The sequence below is a fragment of the Zingiber officinale genome, chromosome 3A (genome assembly GCF_018446385.1).
Source record: "Zingiber officinale cultivar Zhangliang chromosome 3A, Zo_v1.1, whole genome shotgun sequence".
Lineage (NCBI taxonomy): Eukaryota > Viridiplantae > Streptophyta > Magnoliopsida > Zingiberales > Zingiberaceae > Zingiber > Zingiber officinale.
Genome location: NC_055990.1, coordinates 69,587,995 through 69,611,922, shown reverse-complemented (window position 1 = coordinate 69,611,922; position 23,928 = coordinate 69,587,995). Strand labels below are relative to the sequence as shown.

The window sequence follows — 23,928 nt, the reverse complement described above, 5'->3', positions numbered from 1 at the left end:
GCCCATCTTGGAAGCATCATTGTAGATGTCAAAACTCTTGTCACTCTCTGGAACTGTCAGGATAGGAGCACTGGTCAGTCTCTTCTTAAGCTCTTGGAAACTCTGCTCACATTTATCTGTCCACTCAAACTTCTTGTTCTTCCTGGTGAGGGCTGTTAGTGGAGAGGCTATTCTGGAAAAGTCTTCCACAAATTTTCTGTAGTACTCATCTAAACCAAGGAAGCTTCTGATCTCCCTGGCGTTCTTGGATCTACTCCAGTTGTTGACCGCTTCTATTTTGGCTGGATCCACTTGGATGCCTTTTTTAGAAATTATGTGACCTAGAAATGCCACCTGATCTAACCAGATCTCGCACTTTGAGAATTTAGCGTAAAGCTGCTTTTGCTGAAGAGTCTGCAGTACTATCCTCAAGTGCGTGTCATGCTCCTCTGGGGTTCTGGAATAGATTAGAATATCGTCGATGAACACAATGACAAATTTGTCAAGGTATTCTCTGAACACTCTGTTCATCAGATCCATGAAAACTGCAGGTGCATTAGTCACACCAAAAGGCATGACTACGAACTCGTAGTGTCCGTATCTGGTCCTGAAAGTCGTTCTGGGTATGTCTCTTTCTTTCACTTTTAGCTGATGGTACCTAGAGCGCAGGTCTATCTTTGAGAATACTGTCACCCCTCTTAACTGATTAAATAAGTCGTCGATCCTGGGAAGGGGGTACTTGTTCTTGATGGTCACTTGATTCAGAGCTCTGTAATCTATGCACATTCGCATAGATCCATCTTTCTTCTTGACAAACAACACAGGAGCTCCCCAAGGTGAGTGACTAGGGCGAATGAAGCCTTTGTCAAGTAACTCCTGTAGCTGTTCTTGTAACTCTTTCAGCTCTGCTGGAGACATGCGATACAGAGCTTTTGAAATTGGACCGGTACCAGGAACCAATTCAATCTCAAACTCCACTTCTCTGTTGGGAGGTAGTCCAGGTAGCTCTTCTGGAAATACTTCTAGGTACTCGCATACTACCCGGACATCCTCCTACTTGAGTCCTTTCTGTTCTTCTGCCTTTACCATGTATGCAAGAAAACCTGCACACCCTTTAGCTAGCATCTGATGAGCTGCTAGAGATGAGAGAAGTTTCTGGGTCTTCTTCCTTGACACTCCTGTGAACTCAAAAGTTGGTTCACCTTCTGGACTAAAAATCACTTTCCTTCTGCGGCAGTTGACTGACGCACTGTACTTGCTGAGGAAATCCATACCAAAAATGATATCGAATTCCTACATGGCGAGAACTATCAGATTTACATATAGCTCTCCGTCTGCAACTCGGACTGGTATGGCCCGAAGCCACTGATTGGATTCCATGACTTCCCCAGAAGGTAGAGTCGTCAGGAACTTGGAGTTCATACTTTCTATAGGCACCTATAATCTGCTAGCAAAGGGTACTGATACGAAAGAATGGGTCGCCCCAGTATCAAATAGTACAGTAGCTACATGCTGGAAAATAACTACTTGACCTGTTACGACCGTGGAGGCACTAGCAGCTTCCTCTTTGGTGAGGGAGAATACTCTGGCACCATCAAAGGCTAGAACTGGTGGAGCTTCCAACCTTCCTTGACTGATATAAGGTCCCTCCAATGCTGCTTCCATGTGGTGCAACTGTGCAGGCTGGCCTCCATATTCAATGGTTGTGGCTGAGGTGCTTTGAATTTGTTAGGACACTCTTTAGCCATGTGTCCTTCTTGACCACAGGAGTAACATCCAGTCTTACCCAAAAGATAGGCTCCTGGATGTGTTCTCCCACATTTGGGACAGGGAGGGAACTTGGTCTGCTTGTTTGCTGGTCCTCCCTTCTGACTACCTCCTGTGTTCCACTGCTTCCTTTTACCTTTGCCTTTCCAGTTCTGTTTACTTGACTGTGATTTCTGGCTTCCTGCTGTTTTGTCCTCTGTCTTCACTGGCTTATGTTGCGCTCGTTGTGCCTTGATGTTGTTCAGGTAGTGTTCAGCAATTAATGCTCTACTGATCAACTCTTCACCAGTCTGGGGCCGATGAGCTCCACTGCTCACATTCAGTGCTATCTGGCTCAGCATTCTGAGCATCAGTCTGACTCGCTCCTTCTCTGTACTTACTAGCTCTGGGCAGAAATGAGCTAGTCTGTTGAACTTCTTGCCTGCTTCTTCCACTGACAAGTCACCTTGTTTGAACTCTATAAACTACTCATAGTGCTTGTTGGTGATCTGTAGGTAGAAGAACTCTTCATAAAACTCTGACTGAAAATCAGCCCAGCTCATCTGATCAGCCGCTCTCTTGGTCTTTATCCTCTCCCACCACATACGAGCATCTCCAGACAGGCAGAAAGAGGCGCACTTGACCTTCTCGACTTCTGGCCAGTCAAGAAGCTCCATAGTGCTCTCTAGTGTTTTAAACCAAGCCTGGGCATCCCAGGGCTCAATCGTGCCTGAGAAGCTCTCTGGTTTCAGCTTTAGCCACTATATAAGGTAAGCTTCTGGTCTCTGAGGTGTTGTGACGGGTCCCAGGGCAGCTGGTGGAGTCTCAGTTACCACCGGATTCTCTGCAGTGACAGCTGGAGGAGGGGGAGGAACTGCTTGCTGCTCTGCTACTTGTCTCTGGAGCTGAGCAACCACTTCAGAAAGGTTGGGCTCAGTTGCTCTGGGAACTTCGTTCTCTTGAGTTTGGTCCTCAGCATGAACGGTACGGGGACGTCCTCTTCTTGCCATCTAGTTATGCAAAGAAAGAGGCTTGATATCTTCTCTATCCTTCTAATCATACTTATATATGAATATAGAAAAGGAAACAAAATCTTCTATCTTACTTAAGCACTCAAAAACAAGTACTCTATACTGCAGTTAATAATAAGGAAAGCAGAATCAAGAAAGAATTTAAATACTTTCTTACTTGGAGACGGCAAGGATGATGCTGATGTGTGTGTGATGCTGGAGAATGGAACAGCGCTCTGATACCAACTGTAACGACCCACCTTCTACACTACTACTACTCTCTAAAGGTGGACGCTACTTAACTACTAACTCTACTTAACCGGTACGCTACTTAACTACGAGAAATCTCTACCGAAAAATTTTGACAGAGTCTCCCCTGTACCGGTGACCAAAACAACAATACAAATAATATATACTCAGCCACAGGCGGCTGGAACACATTTTTTCCACAACCACGCAGAAATAATAACACAATAACTCAAAGGAAACTATTCTAGCAATGGTAAACAAGTATATAACTCCAACAATAAGACATATCAGCCTACAAGTACAGAATAAACTCAATTACAGTCCCAACTACATAATAGCATTTAAGGAAAACCAAAAAGAACTCTAAACAGAAAGGTCTTGACAATTCCTTAGCAAACTCTTGATCTCCCCATAGTCCAGCCATAACACACCTTCATCACCACCACCTTGTCGCCTTCCTTTCACACTTTAGCTTTTCCTTTATCTGCAGTAGGAGGAAAAATAGATCTATAAGCAAAACGCTTAGTAAGTACTAATCTATCTCACAAAAACTCGAAGTGCATAAAAGTAATGCAACAATACTAAATCTGAAATGCTAAAAGGAAAGCTGCATGTACTCATAGTATACAGAAATAAAGCTGAATACTAAACATGCTCACTAACTCACAGGAAAATAATGAACTACTACTGTAGGCTTAGAATTAAAGAACTAAACTTCTATTGATTCTAAGCATAATACTTGTTTCATTTTCTTTTATCTTTATACCAGAAATTAATCTTTTAATTTCTCTTTCACTTTCTTCTTCTTGTTCTTCTTACTTTTCTTATACTAGAAATTAATCTTTTAATTTCTCTTTCACTTTCTTCTTCTTGTTCTTCTTTGCTTTTCTTTTCTTTTCTTCTTTGGGCCCAGGCTTAGTACCATCTTTATTTTGCGCGCTCTCTAATAGTGACTGAGGTAGCGAGCCTCTAGTCCTATGAGGTAAAGACCTTGGTCTTACCAGGGCCAAGACCTTGGAATTGGTCACCTGGATTTGTTTAACGACAACCTTGGAAGTCGGGTACTAGCCTCTTACTTTAGTTTACTTGTTATCTCTTTTTAACTAGACCTTGGTCTTTTTCTTTACTCACACTTCTCATAATCCTTTATTAGAATCCTGTAAATATATCTAACAAGTGTAGGATTACAACTAACCAAGCATCCTACATGAAAATAACACAAGGGAAGCCGATCTGAACTCTCTAAGCACGTTATAAAACAAAGCAAAGGAAAGCAAATTTGAACTTACTAATCATGCTATAAAATAGAGCAAAAGAAAGCAACTTTAAGCTTACTAATCATGCTATTAAATAGAGCCAAAGAAAGTAACCTTAAGCTTTCTTAACATGCTGTAAAATAGGGCAAAAGAATGCAACTTTGAGCTTTCTATACATGTTGTAAAATAGGGCAAAAGAATGCAACTTTGAGCTTCATATACATGCTGTAAAATAGGGCAAAATAAACTAACTCTTAACTGCTATACCAAGGTTATTTTTGCCCTTAAAACAGGAACAAATAATCTATCCAAACTTACTAGTATACTAAGTTGTACATGCTCATTTAGTGACAAGGGAAACTAACTATGCAAGGTTGTTCACGTTCATGGAGGTAGCAAACAAAACCCAGAACTACCTACTATTAACTAAGGGTTGTTTATGCCCATTTGCTCGGCCAAAACAAGAAAATGAACTTGCTAGAATTTATGGCAGCAGGTGGACATACACGGATACTACAATCAAGAGCTAAACTTCCTCTATACAATTAAACTCAAACAATAAATAGCATGCTCAATAGGTAGGCTACAGAAGGTAAGGAATAAAAGGAAAAAGCCCTAACTCATAGTCCTGTTCAATAGCAAACCCAAGCAAGAACTCACGGCACAACACTTTGCAAAGTAAAATTTGGCACAACAGCTTCTACAAAGAAACTCAAATAAAATTTTCCACACAACAACCCTAATTGATTGAAAAGGAAGGCCTAGCATAGTAAAAACTGAAACCCTATAGCCCTAACATGGCCAATTCGGTACAGCAACTTTTAACATGCTTTTCTACTTGGCACAGCAAGATCCAGAAACAAGGAACAACAAAAAAAAAAAAGAAAATTTAACTACATGCTTAAACCGTGAACTCTATGCTGGAATTAGAGGGTTGTTCGGTCTGTTACAATTGGAGCATCTCCATTACAAAACTCAAAATTCTCATGCAAATAGGTATAACTGTTCGGCTTGACAAACAGAGCAAGGAAGGAAAAACCCTAGCACAAAATTCTACTCGGTGCAGCAAAATCCGCAAGCAAGGAAATCAAATTGAAGCTCGGAGCAACTCCTACCACAGGTGAGTAGTACTTACTGTTGGTGCAGTAAGCATCCGACGATCGAACCTCAGTTTTGATTATGGCAAAGGGATTCAAAGTTAAGGTTCCTTGTTATCTAACGTGGTTAAATAAGGTTTCAGGAAAGTCCTAACTGCGGTTAGGCAGGGGAAACTCCTAGGGGTGGTAACCTTAGGTCCTAGGGGGTGGTAACCCTAGGTGAAGGAAAATCCTAAGGGGGGTAACCTTAGGTCCTAGGGGGCGGTAACCCTAGGTGGAGGAAAACCCTATGGGCGGCAACCTTAGGTCCTAGGGGGCGGTAACCCTAGGTGAAGGAAAATCCTAAGGGGGGGCAACCTTAGGTCCTAGGGGGCGGTAACCCTAGGTGGAGGAAAACCCTAAGGGGCGGCAACCTTAGGTCCTAGGGGGCGGTAACCCTAGGTGGAGGAAAACCCTAGGGGGTGGTAACCCTAGGTCCTAGGGGGTGGTAACCCTAGGTGGAAAGTCCAGTCGGTCTGGAGGACCTGACTGGCATTAGGTAAATCTCCTGAGTGGAGTAGGTGAGGACGCGTTCCCCGCAGAGGGAACAGTAGGCGTCGGGTCGACCTAGGGTTTTCGGTTGGAAACCCGAAGTCAGACTCGGACAGTCCGGAGACTGTCTATACTTCATTTATCATATTTATTGTGCTAACTTTGTGTTGCAGGATAGTGTTTGGGACTAACGTATCTTGCAGGTGCAAAGGAGCAACCTAAAGCCTCGGATGAACAGTGTCCGAGGCGCCTCCATAGAGCTTGGAGGCGCCTCGGGTGCAAAAGCTGACCTGGCTGCGAACCTTCAATGGAGGCGCCTTGAAGGAGGTTTAAGACGCCTTGGAAGGTGCCTTGAGCAGGGTATAAGGCGCATTAAACAGATGAAGTTTGACCAGTTCAAGTTTTATCCACGCGGAGGACTCGGCAGCATGGAGGCGCCTTGAACAGCCTTCAAGGCGCCTTGAACACCCTTTATAAGGGGGTTTCGACCAGAACTTCAATGAATCAAGTTCCAGGCTTTCCTTCTTCAACGTGCTGCTAACAAAGTCATTCCGAAGTGCTGTTGCGACATACTGACGACTCGGAGCTCCAATTTTCCTCTTTCTTAAGTTGTCGGTAAAAAGTTATTTCAATACTTTCATTGTAATTTGTAATTGTTATCGACCTTATAGTTGTTGCCCACCGGAAGCGATCAAGTATCACGGGCCTTCGAGTAGGAGTCGCCTTAGGCTCCGAACGAAGTAAATCTTCCCTGTGTCTCTGTGTTTGACTGTTTTTATTCCGCTGCTTATTACTCTGTTAATTTCTCGTACGATTTACGATTCCAATAATCGAACGATTTAGCCACGAGCGCTATTCATCCCCCCTCTAGCACGATCTCGATCCAACACTTACCCCTTGTTCTTGCACTTACAACAGAGAAGGAGGAAGGAGAAGGCTCTTAGGGTTTTCGGAGGGCTCGGGTTTGCAGATTTTCCGGCTTCTTCTTGTGCCCGCGAGCTCTTCTCTGTCGGGATGACCACCCACGGGTGAGGGCTGGCTGGAAGAAAGCTTCGCCGGTGCCGGAGACCCAAAACCTAGCTTCTTCTTCGTTTCCGCCGAGAGAGAAGGCGCCGTCGCGAGGGAGAAGGAGAGGGATTTTTGAGAGAAAATGTTTTGGTTTTTCGAAAATCCAAAACCTAATTCCCTTTCTTATATTCGGGTTTAATCAAAACTATGCTATAAACTTAATTCTCTCCTTAAAAGGCTAACAAAACCGTGTAGCTCAGTTGGTTGGGCCAGTTTTGCTTGGGTCAGTTCGACCCGAGGTCGTAGGTTCGAACCTCGCCTTCAACGGTTTTTGTCAAAATTTCTTTCTTTTTGAAAACATACTAAACGACCTCCAAATATTGCGTAAAAATACTCTAAAAATTTCTAAAAATCTCTAGAACATTTTAAAAGCATTTTCAGATATTTTCGAGGACATTTAGAACTCGAAATAGGGAAAATTGGGTCATTACATTAGGTATGTTGATAGACTTTCATACCAAGCCCTAGATGCTTGTTTTAGTCCATATAAGGCTTACTTTAACCTAAAGATGTGGTTTGGGTGGTCTAAGTCTTCACATCCTAGGGGTTGACTTACACAAACTTCTTCTCTGATGAATCCATTTAGGAATGAGGATTTTACCTATTGATTGGAAAGGGAATACCAGGAAATAGAAAAACACTATATTCCAAAGAGAAGACGATGGCTAAAAATAATCTTATTCAAAACTATCCTCCAAACACTATATAAGCCTCGTACCCTAAGATTTGAAGTGTTGGGATTCAATTAAAGTCTCACATTAGCAAGATTTAGTAAAGATCATGGGTTTAAAAAGGATGTAAGATATTTCCATTGGGATGAGGCCTTTTGGGGAAAGTCGTCCAAAAGCAAAACCATGAGTGCTTAAGTCTAAAATGGATAATATCATGTCATTGTGGAGATATATGAACATCCTTCGATCATAACAAATGATATCAGAGCTATGGTCCAGACTAGATGCTATATGGGGTGACCTTGAACGAAGTTGAGGGTAGGTCCGGAGCAAATCAAGTTAAACGGATGCTTGCGGGGAGGCCCAGAGTAGGTTAGGGTAATCAGATGCTCGTAGGGAAGCCCAAAGCAAGTTAAAAGTGACCAGACGCGGATGCTCGCGGGAAGGCCCGGAGTAGGTGAGGGTGATCGAATGCTTTCTGGGAGGCCCGAAGTGGGTCAAGAGTGACCGGATACTCGTAGGGAGGTTTGGACTATCAGAGTAATTGTGGTCTTTCGTTTGAGAGGAGAATTGTTGGGATTCAATCAAAGTCTCACATTAGAAAGATTTGATAAAGATCATGGGTTTAAAAGGATGTAAGATATCTCTATTGGCATAAGACTTTCTGGGGAGAGCCCAAGAGCAAAACCATGAGGGCTTAAGCCTAAAGTAAACAATATCATGTCATTATGGAGATATGTGAACATCCTTCAGTCATAACACAAAGAAAGGAAAGGAATCCTCATATATGGATCTCAATTCCTATCTTTTACAGAAAGGAAAGAAATATTACCAGAAAATAAATTTTTTTAATAGAAATTCTAATTAACAAAACATGACACTAGCATAGACAAAACCTAACTCATATATACCATAAATATCAAAAATACCTTAGATAGCATAAAAATAAATAATTATCAAAAATAGAAAAAGTATGTTCAAAGGCTCAGTTGAGGGTCTAACAGTGGATTTTGGGTTCGAAACTTGGAGGCTATGGGTTCCCAATAATAAACGTAGATTTTTGAATTATGTACGCGTAGCCATCGACAGAGTCTAGTTCTGAGTCCTAAGTCAAAAGCTATGATTTTTGAAAGATTGCACCATCGAAGTCTCAACACAAACTATCCTTGTTAAAATACTACACTTACAACTTTAGTGAAAACTTCTTTGTTTATTTGGATACTTGTTTCTCCAGCAAAGGCAGCAACTGAAACCATCATAGAATGACTTTTCAATTCCTATCACAAAATAATAACAAAAAAAATCTCAATTGCAAGTTGAATCAGCGACAAACCTAAATAAATTTCGTCAAAGGACCCGTTTACGTGCAACCGAGAGAAGATGTCTAGAGAAGAAGATCCCTTCAACTTTCTTGTTCGGTGAAGTCTAGTGAAAACATCATCAGTGAGTTCATCGTTCAATGAAGAAGAAAGTCTTGCTATCTCTCTTCTAGATATGAAAAAAACATGATGAGTAAATATGGTTTAATAAAATAATAAATGGACTATAAAAATAAATTTAAGGAACGGTGTAACGGCCTTACTTTACAAGGTGAGATCCTCTGGATCATTTTTGTGATTTAGATGATGCTCCCTTTATATCTATTGATGACGATAAATGATCCACATCTATTTTACAAGTGGAGATGATCCATTTCCATGAATACATATAAAAAAAATATCCTCTTAACTCTAGAGGATTTTCTCTCCTACCTTACCTCTCAGCGTGACTCTATTAGTCGCTATAATTTTGTAAGTATGGGTGAGATTGAGCATCTTCTTCTGATAATAAATGAAAAAAAAAAAAATCTCCTTTTTCAAATTTCAATAAACAGAACGCGCCTTTGACTTTAGGCAATTCCATATGCTGTCTCCACGTCAACGCATGTAGCGACAACAAGTGTAGCGGCAGAAGAAACAGAACGTTATTTCCACGGCCTGGGGGACGACTTGCGAGCACATTTCTATACTATTTCCCACCAAATCGCTTAGCATCGAAGCAAATCAACCAAACCTTCAATTCTCTTCCTTTCCCATCTATATATATCTTTCGGCCTCATGATCTCTCGTAGCCCTAGAAGAATCTCATTTTCGTTCTTGCCAGAAAAGAAAAACGTCGGCGTACGTAAACCATGTCCAACGTCCCCACACCTCTCCGTGACTCCTCCCTCGCCCTCTTCCGCCTCGCCATCTCCAGCTCCGATCCCTGGCCTTTCTCTCTCTAGCTCCTGATAATTCTCTTTCTCTCTCTCTATCTAGCTCCCCCGTTGTCTTCTCCTGCTCTGTTTCTGGTTGGCTTGGCTGCATGAGAGCAGCTGGGAATCATCAAGAAGAAGAGGCAGCGGCTGGAGGAATCAAGGTCGTCCGGAAATTATTCCGATTTCACATGCCGCACCTCGGCGGCGGCCACCACGAGAAGGAGGTGGAGGAGGGAAAGCCACCCAGAAAGGGGTGGATGGCGTTGAGGGTGGGACCCGAAGGGGAGGAACAACGACGGTTCGTGGTGCCGGTGGCTTGCCTCTCCCATCCGCTCTTCGCGGAGCTTCTGGATGAGGCTGCCGTCGAGTACGGGTATGAACAGACGGGGCCTATCGTCATCCCCTGCGCCGTCGGCCACTTCCGCCACGTTGTCCACGACGTCATAGAAGATGGCTACCGCCGCCACCACCGCCACCGCCTTCATCTCTTTACCTGCTTTGCGGCTTGAGGAAGGGCATTGCAGTTAGCTTTGGATCGATTAATGTCGATAGAAAGATGCATGGGATTAAAAGAGTTGATCAATATGAAGATTGAATTTGCTATAAATTATTTTGTATTTAATTTCCAATATTATTGATTTTTATTATACTTGTGATTGATATCACTCGAGATGATAAGCATGTACAAGATTTTTACTTCAATTCTGAATATTTTTCAGAGAAAGACATAAATAATTTCCCAAGCCATGGTACAACAGGCAGGCAGTTTTTTTATAAAAAAAAAAAGAAAGAAAGAAAAAAAAAAGACAGACAGTCTAGCAAGATACTTGAATTATTTAAAAAAACAATTTAGTGTTTTCCTTCCTATTTCTTTGAAGGAATTCATCAAAGAAAATATCTTGTGCCCTGGTTACAGTTTCCGGCCTCCTTAATTACGTTCCTCTTAGTAGCTAAATTGTGGCTTGTAAGGAAAGAGCGATGCTGGACTTTGACTGTCGAAAACGATTGACAATGTCAAACCTTCACGATGAAGGCAGATTGAGAGAGTCGATGAATTGCGTTGTGTGAATTGGTAGTTTTATATAACAATTTTAATCAAATTTAATTATATATATATATATATATATATTACAATGATATAAATTATGTCATAAATTTTAAAATATATTTATAATTAAAGGACTAAAAATTTATAAATGTTTAAAATATATTTTTAAAATATTACAAAATATATAAATAATAATAGTGTAAATTGCATTTGTCTAGGAGTAAATTATTATTTTTTTAAATATACGAACATAATAAGTATTGTAGCATCTTAGTGATATAAGTTTCTTAAAACAAATCCAAAAGTATTTTTGATCGATCTTTAATGATCTTCACTACTAAAATGTACTTAGCTTCTCCCATATCTATTATGTCAAATTGTGATGAAAGTTACGATTTGACTTCTATCACACACTTTATGTCAATTCCAACTATTAGCGTATCATCAACATATAATGATAAAATAATAAACTTTATTTTTATTTCTTAGGTAAACATAGTCACTACAAAAATACTGTCACTTAGGGACAAATTTTGCAACAAATTTTAGAAAAAAATTCGTTGGAAATTAGATTTGGGACGAAAATTGCGACAAAAAAAAATTCGTTGCAAATATGGCGTCGCAAAATTTTGCTATGAAAAAATATAATTTCGTTGGAAATTTTGCAACGAAATCGATATTCGTTGCAAAATTCGTTGGAAAATTTGCAACGAAATCAAAATTCGTTCCAAAATTCGTTGGAAATTTTGCAATGAAAAATAATATTTGTTGGAAATGTCAACAGAAAATATCTCCGACGAACTCCAAATTTGTCGCAAATTAGCAACGAAAAAATGTATTCGTTGCAAACAGATTTGCGACGTATAACTATTTGTTGGAAAAGTTACAAAATACAATATTACCAACGAAAATATAAATTCGTTGGCAATTTCCAACGAAAATACATTTTCGTTGGAAATTCCAACAAAAATATGTATTCGTTGGAAATTTCCAACGAATCTATGTTTTCGTTGGAAATTTCCAACGAATCCACATTTTCGTTGGGAATTTCCATATTCGTTGGAAACTTCCAACATATCCATAATTTCGTTGGAAATATCCAACGAAGTTGTATTTTCGTTGCAGTATTCTGATAAATACGATATTTACAACGAATCCAATTTCGTTGCAAAATTCGTCACAAAATTTAAAAAAAAAAATATTCAGACCCATCTTATTTCAATATTTTTTCGTATTACAATTTTTTTCAAACAAATTTAACATATATATAATACACCACTAAACACAATAACACAAATATAAACAAAAAAACAACCAACATATTAATGTACAACAAAATAAATACAAACATCAATAATATAAACTCAAACACATACATCATTAAAACATGTTCCATATACAACCAAAACTAAAAGTATAAAACTAACAATACAACATAAAAAAGTTACAAGAAAACTAACAATACAACACACATCATCATCCAACAATACAAACTACAACAATATACCACTACAACTAACACCCTAAACCAAACACTATAATAAAGTTACAAGAAACATGTCATAGTATCCAAATTCCAATGTCATACAAAAACATGAAAAAGGTAGGGTAGAAGATAATCTTATGAAGATCCTTCTCAATCCAAATCCTTCTTCTACATACATCAAAAGATAAACAAACAAAAAGAAAATTTATAAACCAACACAAAAATAAATAGGTAAAGACTTACATATTTTTACGACAATACCATCATCATCTTCACCTACCAACCCTGTTTGGAACAAAAAAAAACAATACTAATCAAAATACAAAAATTAAGAATTTATAAAATCGATAAAATAAAAGAAGTCAAAAATTCTAATTACAAACACTCATGCATCATCATCAACATCATCGTCGACATCATCATCGTCGTTAGCATCATCACCAATACCAGGAGAAATATAGCTTAGACCCGATCTAAATTGTTGAAATTGTTGCATAAGAAAGGCTTGTTGTTTGCGCATTTCAATCATATAATAGAGGAAAATAAAAACATGCAATTATTATTAAAATATCATGTGTAAATAAATATACCTAACAAAGGTAAATAAAACCGAACGTCTCTCCTGGCCACGTCAAATCCAAACCTGCACAAACAATAATATCAAAATTACAATAAAATAAAAAGGTCTACAAATAAAAACATGTAATCATTATTAAAATATCATGTGTAAAAAAATATACCTAACAAAGGTAAATAAAACCGAATGTCTCTCCCAGCCACATCAAATCCAAACCTGCACCTACAATAATATCAAAATTACAATAAAATAAAAAGGTCTACAAATTATCAAATATAATCTTGGCCCCAGCGGCAAGAAATTGACCCCCGGACAGTTGTGCCGCTATAAGGCACAGACACCCCATGGCCAACCAAGGACAATGACTAGCCGATTTACAAACAGAGGTCATCCAATGCAGGCAGCGGCCAGCCTACGCTAAACAGCAGCTAGGTGAGGCCACCAGCAGCCATCCTATGCCGACAGTGGGCAGGTGAGGCTGCTAGTGGCCAACCTCGGCGCTAGTGGTCAACCTCGGTGTCGGCAAGAGCGGCCAGGCGGCGGTCCTAGGGCCAGGCGCCGCCACGAGCGCGAGAAACAAGGGCCAGACGCGAGCGTGCTGCCAGGCGCGCACGCTCGCAGCCAGGCGGTGCCACTCACGGCCAGGCGCGATCACTCGCGGCCAGGCGCGATCACTCGCGGCTAGATGCGACCGCTCGCGGCCAAGCACGGCCGCTCGCGGCCAGGCATGGCCGCTCGTGGCCAGGCGCGACCAAGCACGGCCGCTCGCGGCCAGGCATGGCCACTCGTGGCCAGGCGCGGCCGCTCGCGGGCAGGCGCGCCCGCTCGCGGCCAGGCGCGACCGCATGCGGCCAGGCGCGGCCGCTCGCGGCCAAGCGAGGCCGCGAGTGACCAGGCGCGACCGCTCGCTGCCAAGCGAGGCCGCGAGCGGCCAGGCGCGACCGCTCGCGGCCAAGCGAGGCCGCGAGCGGCCAGACGCGACCGCTCGCTGCCAAGCGAGGCCGCGAGCGGCCAGGCGAGGCCGCGAACCGCCAGGCGCGACCGCTCGGGGCCAGGCGCGGCCGCGAGCATCCAGGCGACGCTGTCTCGCACGGAAATCGCGCAGAAATATGGACATGAGATCAACGGGCGCGGCTTACTGGTCGAGAGATTGGCGGAGAAATCGCGCAGCCGTCGTCACGCACGGAAGAGGAGAAAAATTAAGAAGAAGGAGGAGAAATCGCGCAGCCACCGTCACGCACGGAAGAGGAGAAAAATTAGGTCATGGAGGAGAAAAGAACAGGCCGGGTCGAGATAATATTAGGGTTCTTCCAACGAATTTCCAACAAAATAATTAATCGTTGGATATTTCCAACAACTCTCAAATTTGTTGGAAATTTCCAACGAATCCCCAGATTCGTTGGCAATTTCCAACGAAAATATCCAACTCTCAAATTTGTTGGAAATTTCCAACAAATCCCCAGATTCGTTGGCAATTTCCAACGAATCTGTAGATTCCTTGCAAATTTCCAACGAATTCTAGATTCGTTGTAAACTCTATATTTACCTAAAATCTCGGTTGACCGACCTAGAGACCTCAGAATTTAATGAAACCAGTTCCTATGTGCTCCTCTATTTATCCTGATTTTATATATGTTCTCAAATTTTTTTTTCCTCATATATTTTTTTCCTTTATTTTTCAATCCCCAATGTGTTGGAAAAATTAAATTCAAGTTTAAAAATTCACAAATCAAAATAAATTAGCTCCGTAATTATTTTAATTCATGGATATAATCACGAGAACCTTACGCACGCCAACAAACTGATTTCCCCTCGTTCCGAGCACTTGAACATCATTTTTTAAATCTACCAAGTTCAACTATACTCCAATTTGATTTAAAACTCTTAACACTTTCATGCTCAAATTCAAATTCATCCAATTGACCTTGATGTTAAAAATTCATATTATTTCAAAAAAAAATATTTGTGCTCATCTATAGAATCAGGAGACCAAGAGGAGCACATAGGAACTTGTTTCATCCGATTTCGAGGTCTCTAGGTCGGTCAAACGGGTTTTTAAGCCACAACAAAATTTCCACCGAATCTGAAATTCGTTGGCAATTTCCAATGAATAGGTAGATTCGTTGGAAATGTTTCCAACAAATATGAAATTCCTTGGAAATTTCCAACGAATTTCAGATTCGTTGGAAATCCTACATATTCTTAAAATCACGGTTGACCAACTTAGAGACCTCCGAATTGGATGAAATGGGTTCCTGTGTGCTCCTCTATTTATCCTGAATTCATATGTGTCCTCAAATATTTTTTTTACTTCATATATTTTTTCCATTATTTTTTCAATCCCCAATGTGTTGGAAAAAATAAATTCAAGTTTAAAAATTCACAAATCAAAATAAATTAGTTTCGTAATTATTTTTAATTCATGGATATAATCACGGGAACCTTACGCACGCCAACAAACTGATTTCCCCTCGTTTTGAGCACTCGAACATCATTTTTTAAATCTACCAAGTTCAACTATACTCCAATTTGATTTAAAACTCTAGCACTTTCATGCTCAAATTCAAATTCATCCAATTGACCTTGATGTTAAAAATTCATCTTATTTCAAAAAAAATATTTGAGCTCATCTATACAATCAGGAGACCAAGAGGAGCACATAGGAACATGTTTCATCCGATTCCGAGGTCTCTAGGTTGGTCAAACGGATTTTTAAGCCACAGCAAAATTTCCAACGAATCTGCAATTCGTTGACAATTTCCAACGAATTGGCAGATTCGTTGAAAATGTTTCCAACTAATCTGCAATTTGTTGGAAATTTCCAACAAATTTCAGATTCCTTAGAAATCCTACATATTCTTGAAATCACGGTTGACCGACCTAGAGACCTCCGAATTGGATGAAACTGGTTCCTGTGTGCTCCTCTATTTATCCTGACTTCATATGTGTCCTCAAATATTTTTTTTACTTCATATATTTTTTTCCTTTATTTTTTCAATCCCCAATGTGTTGGAAAATTAAATTCAAGTTTAAAAATTCACAAATCAAAGTAAATTAGCTCCGTAATTATTTTTAATTCATGGATATAATCATGAGAACTTATGCACGCCAACAAACTGATTTCCCCTAGTTATAAGCACTCGAACATCATTTTTTAAATCTATCAAGTTAAACTAAACTCTAATTTGATTTAAAACTCTCACACTTTCATGCTCAAATTCAAATTCATCCAATTGACCTTGATGATAAAAATTCATCTTATTTCAAAAAAAATATTTGAGCTCATCTATAGAATCAGGAGACCAAGAGAAGCACATAGGAACTTGTTTCATCCGATTCTGAGGTCTCTAGGTCGGTCAAACGGATTTTTAAGCCATAGCAAAATTTCCAACGAATCTGCAATTCGTTGGAAATTTCCAACGAATTTCAGATTCGTTGGAAACCCTACATATTCTTGAAATAACGGTTGACTGACCTAAAGACCTCCGAATTGGATGAAACCAGTTCCTGTGTGCTCCTCTATTTATCCTGACTTCATATGTGTTCTCAAATATTTTTTTTACTTCATATATTTTTTTCCTTTATTTTTTCAATCCCTAATGTTTTGGAAAAATTAAATTCAAGTTTAAAAATTCACAAATCAAAATAAATTAGTTCTGTAATTATTTTTAATTCATGGATATTGTAACACCCCACCCTCCTCACTACTGGACTGTGAGGGCGGAGCGCTACTGGACTACTAACCTTACTTAACTATCCTTGTTCACATGTTGATAGTAATTCCTAAAACTCTCAGAGAACTCAAAACATACAATTTACTAGCAGCGGAAGATTAAATGACTCATCTAATACATTCTTAATAAATGACAATCTTAATAAATTCTTATGCTAGGTCCCAAAGCTTCTATAGTCCAGGCATCACACATCCATCCGCACCTCCTTGTCGCCTTCCTTTGCTATAACTTTTCCTTTCCTTTTTCTGCAGTAAGAGGAAATGCAACTATAAGCAAAATTGCTTAGTAAGCGCTATCTAACTCACAAAACTCGAATATGCATGTAACTGGAAGAAATCTAAAACTGAATGCTCAGAAAGAAATACTACTCATGCTCATCTACAAGAAAAAGAAACATTATGAAATGCTAAACGTGTAAAGCAAATCTAAACAAATACTCTAGCATAAAAGAAAAATAAACTTGCAGGATTTTAAACTTATGTGAAGCTTGTTTTACTTGTTTAAAAACTTATACTTTAATACTTCAAAATAATAATCAACTTTCTTCTTGGGTCCGACAACTGTACTTGCTATGCGCGCATCCCTAACTAGACCCGAGATAGCTAGTCTCGAATCTAGTAGGGTTTACTAGGTTATCTAAACCTAGGGACGACTATGGGAGCCCAACCCAAGGACAACTAAGAGTCCAGCACAGTGCCACTTATAAAAGTAAAATACTGATTTATAAGCTGATTTATCTTAATTACTTTTTCTTTAAATACCTTGGCATTTTAACGAGCACCTTGTGTGCCAAAATCCCTAAAGTCTTGACTTTGCGATTTACTTAAGGCCTTGGCCTTTTCTTTCTTTTCTTTATCTTTCTTATACTTGTTAATACCTCTAATAAAAGAATGCTTCTTTAAAAACTGAAATGTTTTAAACAAATTCTAACTTTGAAATGCATAAACAAAAATCTGCATACTATGCTAATCAAAATTCTGCATACTATACTAATCAATATTCTACATTCTATGCTACACTATTTCTACATACTATGCAAACATAAATTCTGTACTATAATACTTAACCAAACTGCATTATAATTTTTTTCTTTAAAAACTGCACTATAAGTTCCACCAAAAATCTGCACTACAAGTTCCACCAAAAATCTGCACTATAAATTCCACCAAAAATCTGCACTATAAGTTCCACCAAAAATCCGCACTATAAACTTTAAAGAAATCTGCACCATAAGCTCTTAAGAAATCTGCACTACCTGCTCTAAAGAAATCTATATTTTAAGCTCTAAGAAATCTGCACTACAAGCTTAATTAAAATCTGCATTATAAGCTTAGATAAAAATCTGCACTATAAACTTAAATAAAAATCTGCACTATAAGCTTAATTAAAATCTGTACTATAAGCTTAATTAAAATCTGTTCTATAAGCTTAATTAAAAATCTGCACTATAAGCTTACATAAAAATCTGCATATGAGCTTAATTAAAATCTGCACTATAAGCTTAATTAAAATCTGTACTATAAGCTTTAGTAAAAATCTGCACCTATAAACTTAATTAAAATATGCACTATAAGCTTAATTAAAATTTGCACCTATAAGCTTAATTAAAATCTGCACTATAAGCTTAATTAAAATCTGCACTATAGACTTAATTAAAATCTGCACTATAAGCTTACATAAAAATCTGCATATGAGCTTAATTAAAAATCTGCACTATTAGCGCTCCTCATGCTTCGAATTCAAGAAGAACAAAGGTCCGAAACTACTCCTACTGCAGGTGAGAAGCACTTACCTTGCTTATTGGACTCACAACCGAACAAAAAGGGCTTCTAGGACCTTGGCCGGCTGCCGGGTGCCCGAGCTCCGCCATCGTACGCAGAAGAGAAGGAGAGAATGGTTTAAGTCACGGGAAAACAGAACATCAACTTATCCCTTTTTATAACTTAATATTTCTGTTAACTCCTTAAATAAATTCGCTACCTTTTCTAAACAGACAAATCCAACATCAACTTATCCCTTTTATAATCCAATATTCTGTTAACTATCTTAAATAAATTCGCTACCTTTTCTAAACATACAAATCCAATATCAACTTATCCCTTTTATAATCCAATATTCTGTTAACTATTTTAAATAAATTCGCTACCTTTTCTAAACAGACAAATCCAACATCAACTTATCCCTTTTATAATCCAATATTCTGTTAACTATTTTAAATAAATTTTGCTACCTTTTCTAAACAGAATTGTTTGCTTGACCACTTGGTCAGCCGGATTTGCTTAAGGTTTGGTTTGGCCTGAGACTGCAGGTTCGAATCTCGGCTAATTTTCTTTATTTTTTGCAACTTGTTTCTTTTGGTAAAAATACCAAACGAACTACAAAAATTACATAAAAATACTCTAAAAATTTCTAAAAATCTCTAGAATTTTTCTAAAGTATTTTTAAATATTTTTAAGTAATATTAGGACTCAAAATAAGGAAATTTGGGTTGTTACAGATATAATCACGAGAACCTTACGCACGCCAACAAACTGATTTCCCCTCGTTTTGAGCACTCGAACATCACTTTTTAAATCTACTAAGTTCAACTAAACTCTAATTTGATTTAAAACTCTCACACTTTCATGCTCAAATTCAAATTCATCCAATTGACCTTGATGTTAAAAATTCATCTTATTTCAAAAAAATATTTGAGCTCATCTATAGAATCAGGAGACCAAGAGGAGAACATAGGGACTTGTTTCATCCGATTCCGAGGTCTTTAGGTCGGTCAAACGGGTTTTTAAGCTACAGTAAAATTTCCAACGAATCTGCAATTCGTTGGCAATTTCCAATGAATTGACAGATTTGTTGGAAATGTTTCCAACGAATCTGCAATTCATTGGAAATGTTTCCAACGCATCTGCAATTCTTTGGAAATTTCCAACGAATTTCAGATTCGTTGGAAACCCTATATATTCTTAAAATCACTGTTGACCAACCTAGAGACCTTCGAATTGGATGAAACCGGTTCCTGTGTGCTCCTCTATTTATCCTGACTTCATATGTGTTCTAATATATTTTTTTTACTTCATATTGTTTTTTCCTTTATTTTTTCAATCCCCAATGTGTTGGAAAAATTAAATTCAAGTTTAAAAATTCACAAATCAAAATAAATTAGCTCCGTAATTATTTTTAATTCATGGATTTAATCACGAGAACTTTACGCACGCCAACAAACTAATGTCCCCTCATTCTGAGCACTCGAACATCATTTTTTTAATCTACCAAGTTCAACTATACTCCAATTTGATTTAAAACTCTAACACTTTCATTCTCAAATTCAAATTCATCCAATTGACCTTGATATTAAAAATTCATCTTATTTCTAAAAAAATATTTGAGCTCATCTATAGAATCAGGAGACCAAGAGGAGCACATAGGAACTTGTTTCATCCGATTCCGAGGTCTCTAGGTCGGTTAAACGGGTTTTTAAGCAACAACATACTTTCCAACGAATCTGCAATTCTTTGGCATTTTCCAACGAATTGGCAGATTCATTGGAAATGTTTCCAACAAATCTGCAAATTCGTTGGAAATTGCCAATGAATTTCAGATTCGTTGGAAATTTCCAATGAATTTCAGATTCGTTGGAAATCCTACATATTCTTAAAATCACGATTGACCGACCTAGAGATCTCCAAATTGGATAAAACGGGTTCCTGTGTGCTCCTCTATTTATCCTGACTTCATATGTGTCCTCAAATATTTTTTTTACTTCATATATTTTTTCCTTTATTTTTTCAATCCCCAATGTGTTGGAAAAATTAAATTCAAGTTTAAAAGTTCACAAATCAAAATAAATTAGCTCCGTAATTATTTTTAATTCATGGATATAATCACGAGAACCTTATGCACACCAACAAACTGATTTCCCCTCGTTCTGAGCACTCAAACATCATTTTTTAAATCTACTAAGTTCAACTATACTCCAATTTGATTTAAAATTCTAACACTTTCATGCTCAAATTCAAATTCATCCAATTGACCTTGATGTTAAAAATTTATCTTATTTCAAAAAAAATATTTGAGCTCATCTATAGAATCAGAAGACCAAGAGGAGCACATAAGAACTTGTTTCATCCGATTCTGAGGTCTCTAGGTCGGTCAAACGGGTTTTTAAATTACAGCATATTTTCCAACGTATTGGCAGATTCGTTGGAAATGTTTCCAATGAATCTGCAAATTCGTTGGAAATTTCCAACGAATCTGCCAATTCATTGGAAACATTTCCAACGAATTTAATATTCGTTGGAAACTTTATCCTACAAATTTTTTGCTGTAAAATTGCGATAAATTATATATTTGTTGGGAAGTTCCAACAAATAATAGTTTTGTTGCAATATTTGTGACGAAAATACTATTCGTTGCAAAAATTTGCAACGAACAAAATATTCGTTGCAAAATTTGCAACGAACAAATTATTCGTTGCAAAATTTGCAACAAATGTTATTTTTTGTTGCTAACTTGCAACAAAATTAGCGACAAAATATCTTTTGTTGCTAATTTGCAACGAATTTATTTTGTTGCTAAATTTGTTTCTAATTCGAAACAATTTATTATTTTGTTGTAAATTTTGTTGGAAATTTGGATTAAATTTTAAATTCGTTGCAAATTGTCATCCCTAATAGACTGTTTTTTTGTAGTGAATGATCATTATTGATCATTTTGAAACCATAAGATAAAATGACTTCATTAAATCTTATGTTCCATTATTTTAATACTTGCTTTAGCCCATATATAGACTTCTTAAGTCTACATACTCTATTCTCTTAGCATTCAACAACGTAACTTTATGGCTATGCCCTATAGATTTTCTTGTCAAGATTACCATTAAGGAAAACTATTTTTACATCCATCTGATGTAATTCCATGTCAAATTATGTTACTATACCTAGGATGACACGTAGTGACATAAACTTCACAACTGGAGAGAATGTTTCTTTAAAATCAATATCCTCCATTTGGCTATATCCTTTTACAACTAAACGAGCCTTGTATCGATTAATCTATCCAACTACTTTTCTCTTAATTTTGAGAATCCACTTGCTTTCGACTGGGAGGAAGATCAACTAAATCCTAAACTTGATTCTTTCTCATAAACTCTAATTCCTCATCCATTGTAATTTTCCATTTTTATCTTACTGTGCTTCTCAAGCTTCCTCAATTGTTCGACGTTCCTCATTGTCAACTGAGAGAATTATCAATGCCTCATTCTCAATGTCAAACATTCTCCGAGAAATAATCTGAAGACTACTTCTTTATAGGTTAGACTGTTGAAAAACTAACTCATTCAGTGGCGAATCACTCCCACTTGGTTGACTAGAATCAGACATCTCTCGTGATACTTGATTTTTTTTATAAAGAAACATTATCCTCCTCCTCTATCGCAAATAGAGAAATTGTCTAATCAACTTCACCTCATGTTGGGAACTCAGTTTCGAAAAGAGTAGCATCTCTTAACTCTATTTCAGAGATGGTTCCATCTTGTCGATCACCAATGAAGACATTGTAGGGGATCGGTGATCGGCTAGGAGGGGGGTTGGATAGACGGCGCCCCCAAAGAATCGCTTCGTACGTATTTGTTAGTTGCGCAAGCGGAAATACAATAATACAAACACAAATACGAAAGCTAAATACTAAAGGAAAGAATGCAAACAACCCGACATGCTGATTTATGTGGTTCGGAGATAAAGTTCCTACTCCACAGCTGTCCGTAAGGTGGACGATCCCTATCTGCCGATGGATTACTCCCCGAAAAATCTCCGACTAGCTCACGTAGCTCCTTGTGGGTGGAGAAACCTCACCACAACTCTTACAAAAACTCTTTACAAGCTAGGGCACTGGTAGACTACTAATAGGGGTTAACCACCTCTATTTCGTCAACTATAACCAAGCTCCCAAGCCTTGGTTATATAGGCAATGGGTTGGAAAACTCCGCCTACTAGTCGACTGTTGGTTGCTACTCGGAAAATCTAATGGTTCCACTGTATAAAAATTTTGTACAAAGGTCTAAACCTTTTCCTAGCTACCATGTGTTCTTTTAAATTAAACTTGGATCGCCTGCGGAACTTAACACGTTTGATCCAAAGTTTAATTTATTTGTTCTTTTAGGTTTAAACTTGGATCTCCTGCGGAACTTAACACGTTCGATCCAAATCACCTAAGTTATTAATTTCATTAAATATTAGTTTTCAAAATTGTCTTCCAGGACTGCATGGCGAGGCACATGACCTTCTTGGATATGGGAACAACCACCAACGCCTAGACAAAGCTTTTTAAGGAAAGTTAATATTTAATTTCCTTAAATAACTTTAGGTCAACTGAAAAGAACAATCAAATCACAAGAAAAAGAAAAACAAAAGAACACAACATCGAAAACAAATTCGAAATACTAGAATCGCATGCCTCTTGTATTTGGTATTATTTCCAAAAATAACTAGTATGATGCGGAAAAGAAATATTACTAGTTATACCTTTTAGAAAGACCTCTTGATCTTCTACCGTATTCCTCTTCTAACCTCGGACGTTGTGTGGGCAACAATCTTCCAAGATGAGAACCACTTAGCACCTTCTTCTTCTTCCTTCAAGTTTCGGCCAAGCACCAAAATCCAAGGATGAAGAACTTTTTCCACCAACCAAGCTCCAAGGGATGCAAGTTTTCTCTCCTTCTTCTTCTTCTTCTCCAAGTAGTATCCGGCCACCACAAAAGCTCCAAGCAAGGAAGAGTTTCGGCCACCACAAAGAGGAAGAGAGGATGGTCGGCCACAACACCAAGGAAAAAGAGGGAGAGAATAATAGTGGTTGTGTCTCATGAAGGCACCCCAACCCCCTCTTTTATATTCCTTAGCTTTGGAAAATAAGGAAATTTAATTACAATAAAATTTACTTAACTTTCCTTGACAACAATTAATTAAGAAAAATTAAATAAAATTTCCTAATCAATTATATCATGGTCGGCCACCTCAATAAGAGCAAACAAGACAATTTCAATCAACAATTAAAATTCCTTATTTGTCTTCGAAAATTTTTAAAAATAAAATTTCCCTTTAAAATCCCTTCATGGATGATTAAAGAAATTTCTATAATTTTAATTTTTCTACATGTGAATAATTTATAAAGAAGAAAAATAAAATATCTTTCCAATCTACAAATAAGGAAAGAGATCTAATCTCTTTCTTTAATCTTTTGTAGATCCTTT

The 23,928-nt window shown here is 38.1% G+C and overlaps 1 protein-coding gene across 1 annotated transcript; it reads left to right on the top strand.

The window, feature by feature from the left end:
* The first annotated feature begins 9,698 nt into the window (after positions 1-9,698).
* Positions 9,699-10,573, top strand: LOC122053819 (auxin-responsive protein SAUR32-like). Its single transcript, XM_042615772.1, has one exon. The coding sequence runs from the start codon at positions 9,951-9,953 to the stop codon at positions 10,350-10,352; it is 402 nt and encodes a 133-aa protein (XP_042471706.1). The 5' UTR covers positions 9,699-9,950; the 3' UTR covers positions 10,353-10,573.
* The last annotated feature ends 13,355 nt before the right edge of the window (positions 10,574-23,928 follow it).

Bases quoted from the DNA above. Each gene is read 5' to 3' on its own strand.
- LOC122053819 (XM_042615772.1), top strand. From the start codon at position 9,951: ATGAGAGCAGCTGGGAATCATCAAGAAGAAGAGGCAGCGGCTGGAGGA.